At 36.5% G+C, this 12,569-nt stretch overlaps 1 protein-coding gene across 2 annotated transcripts in view; it reads right to left on the bottom strand.

The window, feature by feature from the left end:
• Positions 1 to 12,569, bottom strand: part of LOC149557007 (SUMO-activating enzyme subunit 1B-1-like) — a 175,453-nt gene that overhangs the window by 55,440 nt on the left and 107,444 nt on the right. For both annotated transcript variants that reach the window (XM_089831660.1, XM_089831661.1), the window contains exon 6: positions 10,564 to 10,680. In XM_089831660.1, coding sequence (XP_089687786.1) covers positions 10,564 to 10,680 — 117 coding nt within the window. The remainder of the gene's footprint in view (positions 1 to 10,563; positions 10,681 to 12,569) is intronic.

The following is a 12,569-nucleotide window of genomic DNA, read 5'->3' as shown; positions in this document are numbered from 1 at the left end:
GCTTTGGCAACTGAAAAATTGCTAGTCAGTTAGTTGGAAATTCAAAGTCGGCTCGAAATCAATTCCAAATCGGAATTTCCCTATGTAATTCATTGTAAATTTGTCCATACGGACCTTGGTTAAATTTTTGTCCATTTTGAGTGAATGTCAAAATACACACACGAACCTAGGAGGAATTTGGATTTGTTTCAGCGAATTTCAAACGAATTTGAGTGATTTTTGAGTGTGGTTGACTTTCAACGACAGTGTTTGTACTTTATTTTATTGATAGTCTAATGTAAACCTAAAAGTAAAACAATGTATTTGTCATTTTGTAAACCTGAAAACATCCACCGCGATTTTGTCTTTTACGGCGTTTGGCTTCCATAGTTCAACAATGTTTGTAATTTTATGATTTATCTCCAAGTGTTGTCTTCCATGGTTGCTTGGCATTTGTCTCTCAACGAGATTGCTTAGGGTCCTCTCTTAGCATCATTGCTTCCTCAGCATGGGTTCTTTCTTGGCGAGGGTTTTTTCCTTGCCTTATCTTGTGGTTCCTCGCAACAAGATTTTTTGTTGCATCAGCAGCATCTTCAAGCCCATGGATTCTAAGCAGCAGCATTATCTTCCTCTCTAAAAGTTAGCATTTTCATTTTTATTTTTTAAGTTATAACCATTTTCAGATTTTATTTAAAAATTTATATAGTCTAAGTGAATCACAAATACAAGCTCCATTTTAATTACTAATTTACTACCAATACATGATTAGCATGTACTGTCATGTAGCTTTCATACATATTGATATATGTATCAGTATTGCTATATATCAGGAATCATTTTTGTCTTTTTTAATTTTTTCTTTTTTTGTTCTTTATAGATTCAAGAAATGGCTACAAGTGGGTTCTGGAACTGAAAACCCCCGCTTTAAAATCTACAAATACTCCTTATTATGGAAATATGTGGAAATGATTCAACCAATGTCGGATGGAGGAGGTTATTAGTGGAATCGCAGCCATTGCAAAGTGGAATCTAGTAGCTCATATAGTAGAGCGAAAGCACATTTGTGTTTTATCCTCAGAAAAGCATTAAATTGTGTACAGAGAACCCGAGAGTAAATGGAGTACTATCTAAAACCCTCCTTCCAAATCACATTGTGAACAAATACATTCAAGAACAAAAGGATGCAAATGAAGCTTTTGGGAGGGAAAATGCTTCTCATCCGTTGTGAAGTAGTAGGCCTTCAAAGAAAGGAAAAAGGTCATCTATGTCTTCAATTTCCACTACCAATGAACCACCAACAAAGGGCCATCAATTCTTGCCTTCTCCTCAACAACAGATTATAAGTAAAAGAGAGCAATAGGAGCCTTGGGCATATCATTTCAAATGAAGCTAGAGACATTATCGATCAAGCCATAGCAAGATGTGTCCACGCAAATGGATAATCATTTAATGTCGTTCGCTCACCATATTGGCAATACATGATGAGAGCAATTAATGATGCTCTAAAGGGGTTCAAAGGCCCTAATTATAAGAAGATACACACCACTTTATTGGATGATGGGGTGGCCCGTGTAGAAGCTACCATAGAGCAATGGGAGCCTTGGAATATCATTTCAAATGAAGCTAGAGACATTGTCGATCAAGCCATAGCGTGATGCGTCTATGCAAATGGATAATCATTTAATGTTGTTTGCTCATCATGTTGGTAATACATGATGAGAGCAGTTAACAGTACTCTAAAGGGGTTCAAAGGCCCTGGTTATAAGAAGATACACACCACTTTATTGGATGATGAGGTGGCCCATGTAGAGTCTGCCATGCTGACCATCAAGGATTCACTGACCAAAACAGGTGTGACAATAGTATTAGTTGGATGGAAAGATGCGAGGAGTTGTCCTTTGGTGAATTATATTGCAGTATTTACAAGAGGTGCAATGTTCTTGAGAGTTGTGGATTGTGAAGGACAGGTAAAAGACAGTCCTTTCATTGCAAACATACTCATCCAAGCCATTGAGCAAGTTGGCACTCAAAATGTTGTTCAAGTAGTAACCGACAATGCCAAGAATTGTCAAGTTGTCGGCTTATTGGTTGAGGAGAAATATGAACACATTTTTTGGACACCTTATGTTCTGCACTCACTCAACCTAATGCTGCAAAAAAATGGCACTAAGGTTGAGTGGATAAAAAAATTGTATGAAGAAGCACAAGATATCCAAATGTATGTCACGAATGACCATATGACACAAGCCATATTTAGACAATTCTCAAAATTGGAGCTCTTGAAGGTAAATTCAATTGTTTAAAATATAAACATGTTTAGATATCCAGTAGTTTAGTAAACTTTTTATGTTTTATAAATTTAAATAGATTACTTGATTTTAAATTTTTAACTATTTTTGTTTTGATTTTAAAATAAGTTGTTGAGACCGGCTTTGTCTCTTACACTATTGTTTTGAGACGCCTTGTCAAGGTTAAAGAGGCATTGTCTAGAATGGTAACCAGAGCTAATTGGAGCATATGGAGGCAATCTAATAGTGCAAAGGTAGCTGCCATTAAGACATTAATACTAGATGGCTCTTAGTGGGATAGTGTTGAGTACCTTCTCAAATTCAGCAAGCTTATATTGACCATGATCCGATACATTGACATGGATAGTCCTTGCTTGGGTGAGGTATATGATGGCAGTTACTCCACGATTGAGGATATTAAAACCATTATAAATGACAAAGATCAAGATCCTAATGAAAAGTTCTTCAAAGAGCTATAGGTAATCAAGGTAGAGAGAAGGAACAAAATGACTACCCCTTTGCATCTACTTGCCTTTACATTGAGCCTCAAGTTCTATAGGCAATCGGTCCTCAAGGGGAGTACCTCTAGAGTTACCCCATGCAAAGCTCTTGAAATTGCTCAAGGGTACATGTCAGCCTTTCGAAGACACTTTCCCAAGCACCTATGACCTGCAGTAAGGTCTGAATTTATGAGTTTCACGAGCACTAATGATTGTGGTCTAAAGATGTTGAAGACAAGAACAATGTTGATGCTCATAAATGGTGGTACTTCCATAGACAAATGTACCAGCACTTGTAACCTATTGCCATCAAAATTTTATCATAGGTAAGTTCTTTAATCTTAAAGAGTCTAATTTCCAATTTCTTGTTGATAAATATTCAAAAATCTTCACAACGTAATTTCAAATTTGTATCTTGATAAGTTGCTAGTTCATCATCATCTAAGAGAATATGGAGCACATACTCCTTCATCCACTCAATAAAATGCAACTGACTAAACTCCAAGAAGGCAGATAACTTGGTCTTTGTGCATTCAAACTTGGGGCTCACAACTCACAAAGAGAATACCTACAAAAAAGGGAAGGCAAAACATTGGGATGTTGAACCAGAGTCTACAAAGTCGGAAGCCCACTTTGATGCACTTGCAATTGATGATGGCAAATATGATGCTGAGATACATAGTGATGTTGAAGCTGACCCTGAGGCTACGGCTGAGACTACTAATGCTAGTGGCACTAACTGTGCCTCTAATCTGCAACTGCATGATGATGATGAATTCTTTGATGATTTTTTATGATATTTGATCACATGACTGATTAGTAATGTTGACATTATTGTTTTTAAACTTAAACATTTCTTAAACATTGATATAGTGGTGTATTTTGACATTTTGTCATGCCATTCGAACTAAATCATTAATATATATGGTGGTGTATGTTGCTAAATTGCTTTAATATTAACATAGTGGTGTATAAACTTATTTGCTGCAGCATATGTTTACATATATATAAAAAGAAACATTAAATTTTGTAGGGACGAACCCAAAACAGAGCCAAACCGAGCCCAAAAAATTCTTGAGCGAATGTCAAACCCACATACGAACCAGAATTGTCCACACTGGGAACTTCGGTAAAAATGAAAACCTTTTATTTTCAAAACTTAAGGGCATTTTCATAAGATAGAGATGTAGAGAGCAAATAAAATAGAGCTAATTCATGAATTTAAAAATTAGATTGTCATTTATATTCATATTGCTGATTGCATAGGCAATATTTAGTAACATTTTTAAAAGAGCAGTCACCAAATAGTTGCCTCAGTTTGAGATCAAATATTAGTCAAGTCTATGAAGTAACTGAGATCAAAGTGAATTTTAGGAAATGGATATCATCATTTATACTAATATTGCTGATTACATGGGGCATATAATTTAACTTTTTAAGAGGGAAGTCACCAATGAGCTGTCTGAAATATTAGCCAAGTCTATGAAGTAACTGACATCAAAACTTATCATATTTTTTCAGAGAGCAGTCACCAAATAGTTGTCAAGTCTGAGATCAAATAGCTACATCTATGAACTAACTAAGATCATATTTTATCAGACAGCAATCTAGCTACTGTTAGGAATTTATTAAAAGCAGAAACCATTTTGAAGTGATACAAGACTTTCATTGGGATCGAGGCAAGGAGTTTTTATGAGGTTGTTCAATATTTAAGAAAGCTAGTCAAATCATATTCCAACACTGTCATAATGGCAATTGGTAAGTCCTCCATATGGGGTAAAATTCAACAAAAGACACTTGTTTAAATGAAGTAAGATTAGCAAGCCACTAGTTTTGGCAACTACTATTTTAAGTGGAGACCAATGTTAATGATAAAATTAAATATATTTGATTATTATCAAAATCGTATATATATAAAACATAAATATATACAATATTTCTAATTTTTGATTTATTATATAAGTATTAATATATATTTCTAGTCAATAGAATTTAAATTTTGAAACTACTTTATAATATTATTGTCAACTTTAGGGGTTTTCTATTATCAATAAAACTTTAGGGGTTTGCTATTATCAAAAACTATAGGGGTTTGTTGCTTCCCCATTAAAGAGCTATCTATAATAGTGCATAATAGTTGTACCTTTGAAATTCATGTATAATATTAATTATATGTTCGATTGCATCCAAAGCTATGGGTTGAGGAATGCAATGAGCTTGGGCCAAACTGAAACTGTGATTTAGTGCAAATTCATTAGCTTCTTCAACACTCTCTAACACCCCCCACAATTTAGGATAAGCCCTTTCAAGTTTTGTTGTTGACCACCATTACACCTCTTGCTCCTCTATTTAGGGTTTTCCAAAGGTTGGAAAAATGCTAAAGGGAAAAAATAACATATTGTGTCCACATTGACTTTGCTTCCGTCTTAGAATCAATATTATTTCTAGGTGATTTATCAATTTCTTGAAACTTTCTAGGGTTACCTTGGTTTTTGCTGATTTACATTTTTTTCCATTTCTTAGGGATTTTAATGTGCTTTAAATGCAAAAAGGTCATTGAATATTGGGTCAAAGAATTTTTCATAAACAAAATTTTGGTTGGCTCTAGGATTCAGGATTAATCGAGTATAATCCATATTTTTTGAAAATTATTGCTTCTCTTGGAAATAAAATATAAGTTTGTGCTTTCCAAGCACCAATAGTGCTAAAGGTCGAAGGAAGAATACATGTGGGAAGGAATTTCGCCTTGTCGAGGAGCAATAAACACCTATCGTGGAATGTCAAGAACAGCAATGCCTCTAACAAAAGGCATCTAATCAGAAGACACTTTGATCAACCACAACCTCATGCAGTCTTGCTACAAGAAAACTACATAAGGAGTTTAACATGGTGCTTAGAAAATGGAAGTAACGGCATGGGTTTTTTGTGGAAGCTATCAGAGCTTCTAAAGGTCTCGATTATCTTTGGAATGCTCAAAAAAATTAGAGTTCCAAAAGTGGCAGCAAATAAGCACTAGAAATCGGAAAAGTCTATTCTAACATACTCAAAGAAGGCATTTTTTCCAAATATGTCTATGGCCCAACAAGAATAGTACAAAAAAGGTTAGTATGGAAGCCATTGACTATTGTGATCCAAAATATGGGGAGTTCCTCCTCAAGGTTGGATGAGATTTCAACACCACCCTCGGTGTGTCCAAGAAGGAAAGTGGATGCGAGTGTATTGGCCTATTGGCATTGTCCAATTGGATTTACTCAAATCAATATTTAGGAGCAGAGAAGCACTCATTACTAGGGGAAAAGATGAACTTATTTGGTGTGGATCCAAGAAAGGAAAATACTTTGTGAAGATTGGATATAAATTGCATGAGACGGCATGGGAAGAAGAGGGTTGGCTAAATCAATTATGCTTGAGCTTTCCCAAAGCAAATTCTTTTGCATGGCTAACATTTAGAGGACAAATTCTTACAAGGTCAAACTCAAGAGAATTGGTTTTTAAGGGCCTTTTACATGTTTACAGAGTGAATTTGATAAGGAAGTTGTGGATCATTTATTTTTCCATCATGACAATGCAAATCAGAGCTGGTAAGACATCTTAGAACTATTAGGCTGGCATACCCCATTTCTAGCTTCACTAAATCAAATGTTCGAAAGCTGGAAATTGGCGACGGGGAAATCAACCTTCTCTAGCATCTAGAAAATCATCCAATCAACTCTGAAATGGGAGGTTTGGAAGGAAATAAACCAAAAAAAGCTCCAAGAGAAGGAACAGAAATTGGAACATATCCTTCTTTGCATTAAAAATGCAATATCAGAGCTAGTAAATGCAATTGCAACTAGATAAGATAAGATATATTTATTAAAGTCCAACAAAAGACCAACTAGGGGGTCCAAGGGACTGCTTGAAACAAAGCAATAGTACAATAGGCAACAGGAACACCAAAAGGTGTTCAGGAAAGAGACAGAACAAAACAAAAAGAACTAGAGCAAAAAGAAACCACCAAACCAAATAACTCAACTAGTTGATCCGAGCAACCGTGCAAAAGTCCAGAACCAAGTAATAAGCCCCATGCCAAGAGATCCCATGGTGTCCTTGAGGACCATTGGAAGCACTACAAGAAGGTTGTTGTTGAGTAAACGAACTACGAGGTCTCAAAACCCTAGGAGTCCCAAAAGGAGGTTCCAATGCCCTCTTCATACCTTGTTTGGAGCGAACTACTGTGAAGAATGAGGTGATGACCTAATCGGAATGCAATTTCAGAGGTGACATCTGCTACATAGTGACGTCCTAGAACCTTTGTATTTCCTAAAGGTAGAACGCAAGGCATCTCTGGTCCGTATATATGAAAAAGGTTGGGAGAGACTAAGTCTCCCTAAACAAGCAGAATCTCCCTCTAATCTTGTAGTAAATGAGGCAGCAAAAAATGAAGTGTGTCTTGGTCTTTGCGTCCCCCTTGTCACAAAGTTGGCAGATCCTATCTTCCCTTGCCAAACATTGGACAATCCAATTGCAAAGCCTATATGAGCCGACTCTAAATAAGCCAAGAAAGATACAAAGCACACAAGACCATCTGTGAGACAGGTATGATGGGCAAAAATGATCTTGTCATATAACGTGAGAAAGTGTTCTACATGGAATGTCACCCTCGATCGAAGACCCCTGGGGGACTTACCCAAGTGGTGAGAATATATTGTTTGTACATGTCCATTCTAATATACCTCTTCAACTCTTTCCGGGGTGGAAAAAGATGGGATGGGGTGTCCAAGGAATACTATAAAGGAGGAAGCTGATCAATATTGATTGCAGTCAAACCCAGAAGAGTCGAGACTTGAGCAAACAAAAATGAGCCTACATGGTGGAATTAGAGCATGCAATGGCCTCTAAGTTGCAATAGGCCAGGTATGAGTATCTATAATGTCCCTTAGAGGAGTCTACAAATTATCATAGGCGATGTAAAAACCAAACCAAATCGTAGATAGTATCAAGTCTGAAAGGATGGGCCCCAAACCTTGTTGATACAAGGATGAACTGTCGATCTCAAGCTGAAGTGGCCGCTAGAGAACTTGACCCCCAAATATGTGTATGAGGAAGCAATCTCAATCTTGTCACCTTGGAATAAAAAGTGGACGTAAGAGGTCTTGAGACAATGGAAGACCATCACCTTAGTCTTACCTAGGTTCACTATCAACAGTCGTAAATCGCAAAAAGAGGCAAGGTCATCAAGGAATATCTATAAGTCCGAAGAGGAAGCCATGAGGACAACATCATCTACAAGGAGCAAGATAGAAACTAAAAACCTTCTATTAGAAGCAACCGTCCCCAAAGAGGGAGTACACCTGAAGAAACTCCTTCATCTCATCAATGTAGAGCCCAAACAAAGTGCAAGACACAAGGAAACCCTGCTTTACACCAATAGCACTATGAATGAAATCTAATATCCCCTAAGGGGTCCTGATGTAACCAGCCATCATCTCATAAAGTCTCATTATGGCAGTTAAGAGTCTTTGAAATATCAATTTCATCCAGTCTCTAGAAGAGGGTTGTCCTAGGGACTAAATCAAATGCCTTGCAAAAAACCAAAAATCAACGATAAACCTTCGAGTGATGTCGTGCTTCCTCGATAATAGTCATAAGAGTCAAGATATGGCCCATGGTCTGAAAATATGCCAGAACCAGCATGCCCTTGAGCTATGTCTCTAACCAAGCTCTTGGGAAAGAATATCATGTAGAATTATGGTGAACAATTTAGAAAAAGTATGCCCCAACATGATGGTCCATGAATTGTTGGGATTTGACACTTGTCCAACTTATGAATCGGATGTATGATATGATGTGATCAAGAGAGGGGGGGAGACCTCGTGCAAACCACCCTATTGAGAAAATCTATGTAAAATGAGCCCAAAGTCGTGATGTTATTCTTATAGAGTTGTACCTAGAACTCTTCCTCATTTGCAGCCTTGCTACTATTCATGGACATAATCACCTTGCTGACAATGGTGAAGGTGAAAAGGTGGCAGTGGGGGGCAGGGGTGACAATTAAGGATGGTTGGCCAGGGATATCATAGAGGGTGGAAGTGTGGGAGACCAACTACTTGTGGTCTAAGGAGGGGGGAGGGAGGACTTGTAAGCGATATAAAGAATCCAACAAAATTCCCTTTCAGTCAAGTAGATAATAAATTCAAAAAATACGGACATCCAACTCCAGCAAAACACAAGAATGTCAATGGGGTTCTAAAGGCAATTTGGGGCACTAAAATGCACGATGTGTAGTACAAGATTGGAAGGCTAATGTATTGTCTTTGGGTGCACAAAAGCTTTATGATTGAGAAAACAAGGACGTAGACGTGAGGGTGGTTTTGCCTGCCATTAAATTGGAAAGCAAGATGGAAACCAATAATTTGCATTTGGTGAGAGACTCACAGATCATCATCAAAGCAATCATAAATGGGAAGACCCAAGCATGGAAGATAAATGAAATTGTCAAATTGGTAAGAGACAAGCTGTCAGAATTTAAAACAATTAAAATTACCAACCCACAAACAAAGCAGGTAATAAATTGGCAAATGGCAAATGATCATAAAATAAAGATTTGTAAGGCATCATATTGGATAGATAAGGAATGTGATTGGCAACATAGAGATTGAGATGATCTCCCACATTGAATGTTGTAGTTTCCCAAAATGGTGAAGCGTGTGAAATTAATAACCCAAAATGTAGAGCCATCATGAATTAGTATTTACCCGAACTTTGGAAGAGATGCATCTGCAAAGTAATAAAGGAAGAATTTGGGTTTGGACAGATGGAATTGTAGAGTAGAAAAGAGGCAATATAGAGGCAGCTTTCAGCCTCCAAACGAAGAAGCAGCAACCAGCATTCTGGGGGAATATTACAGATGAATGATTAAGAAGGCCTTCATTATTGATGAGACAATGTTTCTCCAGATAGTGAAGATGGTATTGGGAGAAGAATATTTGCAGGCAAACTTTAGGTACAGAAGTAACGTGGACATTCTGTCATTGATTTTTGCATGGTGCCTGGAGTTCAGTGAGATGTACAATATACAGTGGATAATGGGCACCTGTGTCAGGCAGGAATGGTTTTATGGGATGAATGTGTTCATTGACATTGCAAATGCTAGGGAAGGATTCAAAGCCTACGGTGGTAACTGGTTACATGTAGCTAAATTCACCCCACCACTTCACCCTTTTCTCATTTGGAGTGTGTCCCCAAACAAGAAGGCCAGAAGCGCTCAAGCACGAGCTGGGTGGGAAAGCATAAAAAAATACTTGCACAAGTGGAATGTAGAGACTCGAGCCGGGGCCTCCAAACAGTTGCTGAGGAAGTGGAAATGTTTGATGGAGGTTTACCAAGGATGATCACTGGAAACAGCAGCAAGAGAAGAAAATCAAGGCAGAAAATCAGTAGGAGATTTCTTTCTTTCTTTTTTTACAATGACGGTTTATAGTTTTTAATGCAGAATATCAGACTTTTTGATATTGAAATAGTGTCTCATACAAAGCAGTCAAACATGTATAGAAGGGGGATATGAGGAATGGATACAGAATGCATATTTCAGTGGTTCCAGCCACAATATCAAAGAGTGAAATTCTTGAATCAATACGATACCAATTTTTTTACTCAAAAAAAAAAAAGAGAATGTTCTCTATTAATATAGTGGTTGAATAAAGACCCAAAACAATCCTAATTTCTTTAAACTTTAATTTTATATACAAAGTGATACTACAAATGAGCATAGTTACAGCTACTGCAATTTCCTGAATGAATAAATAAGAAAAAACCTGATTGTATGTGTGCTTTTGTAGATCAACAAATATTTCTCCACAAGATCCTCGACAGTCAACTGAATAAAATGCAACTCTTTGAGACCTCTTGCGGCACAAATCATTCACTTTCCTCTACAAAACCAAAAAAAACAAACATTTACAACTACATTATTGTGATCAGAACACATAAAGCAGATGAATACCACCAGATACATCCAAAACCATCAGCTAAAATCAAATTAGACTCATATACATAATTAACCATTCATATAGAAAATTAAATGGTAGACAGTGTTGGTAAACAAAATTAACCATTCACATATAAAAACAAAGAGAGAATAGATTAAAATACATGATTAACCATTCACAGGCAAAAATATTTGTGCTTGGGAAGCAAATTTAAAAATCCATTTATTTGCATTCAAAACACTTCTAGCTCTAAATTAGAGACAAAATGCCATGTTGAGTCAAGTCTTTTCAGATAAAAAAATCCAAACTAGAAGTACTATGAAAACAGGTAAACATCAACATGTAATCTGCAAAAAAAAATCCACTCACCAAGTACAACCACAACAATAGTGCAATGGTTAGAAGGTGATATGACTTTCACCTGAAGGGTTATAACTTTTATACTATGCTATGTATGCATGTATTCCCACGCCCTAGACTGCCACTTGTTTACACTAAGCATCCCAGGGACTTTCAGATGGCAGGTACATCACTTCACCATCTCCAGTTGCCCTGCCAATCATTGATCTGTTTTCAAAGCAGAAAAACCCATCTCATGGGGTGTCTCAACAATCTAGGGGATGATTGGAAATTCCTAAAGTGCTTTTTAAATAAATGGTCATGAAGACTTTTTTATGCTAGAAAATCTGTCTTTCATGCCCTAGACTGTGTGCATAGCAACACGAGTGATTTTTACATTGTTTTCAACCAAAAAAATTGATCAACAGTTAGATGCACAACAATAAACTACTCAGCCTGTTATTACTTCAAAAATTCTCTATTACATCCCTTGTTACCAGCCGCACAGCTGATAACCAGGTTTTTCACCTTTTGCTGCACCCAGCTGCCACACTTTTCACACAAGTTTCCATTTATAAGAAAAGAATACATACAACTGCAACAAATTATGTACTACGGAAAAACACTTAATGGAAGAGAACTCCACCAAGCAACAGGAAAACACTGCTCATTCCATCATCAAGTATAGATGTGTTACAACATGGAACCATACTTACAAAACTGAGACTTGGCAAAAACTCCACTCCCTTCTCCGACTGATCACCCTCAATTTAAAAAAACTTAAAAAACCAAAAACTTGATTCCACTTCATTTTTCCTGTCACAGATTGATTCTATTCACAGATTAATCACCAAATCCAAATTTTTAAAAAAAGTCAAGTGAGTCCAATCCAAGTGTAATGTTCAACCCCTGATTTTTTTCATGATTGGTTCTGCAAATGTGTAATTTGTTTTCTTGCCAACTTTGATTGGTTTAATACAATGAGTATGGACAGAGATAATTTGCTAACATTAATAATAAAATTGAAATACTGGTAAAGCATTTATTTTAATTTATATAATCAACAAAGTGACACTCTTACCATTCAAATCTAAGTTACCAAATTCACCCCTCAGCATGCAAATTCAACATTCGATTCGTAGCTAATTCAAAGTCAGTTCCGGTTCTTGTCAAATTCATCATTTGTCTCATGAATTCCCTGCAGATTCTCCTTTTTGGACCCTATACGAGTTTGGGTGAATCTCGAGCAAATTTGTAGTTGACAGAATTTGGAATTTGGAACAAATTTGGGTGTGCAACCAAAAAAGTTTGACTTTTTAATGTTTTTATTGTTTTGAAAAGGTGTTTTTTTTGTTTAAAAATAATCTGATTTATTATCCAAACAACCCAACCCTAAAACATGCCCACATTTCATAAGTGGTGTATGTCGCAGCATAATTTTACATATATATTAAAAATTAAAAATTAAAAAATATTCTTGTACGAACAAACCC

The sequence above is a fragment of the Cupressus sempervirens genome, chromosome 5 (assembly GCF_028749045.1).
Source record: "Cupressus sempervirens isolate cs-2001-9-10 chromosome 5, ASM2874904v1, whole genome shotgun sequence".
Taxonomy (NCBI): domain Eukaryota; kingdom Viridiplantae; phylum Streptophyta; class Pinopsida; order Cupressales; family Cupressaceae; genus Cupressus; species Cupressus sempervirens.
Note: the sequence above shows the minus strand (reverse complement) of the source record. Positions and strands in the feature narration are given on the sequence as shown.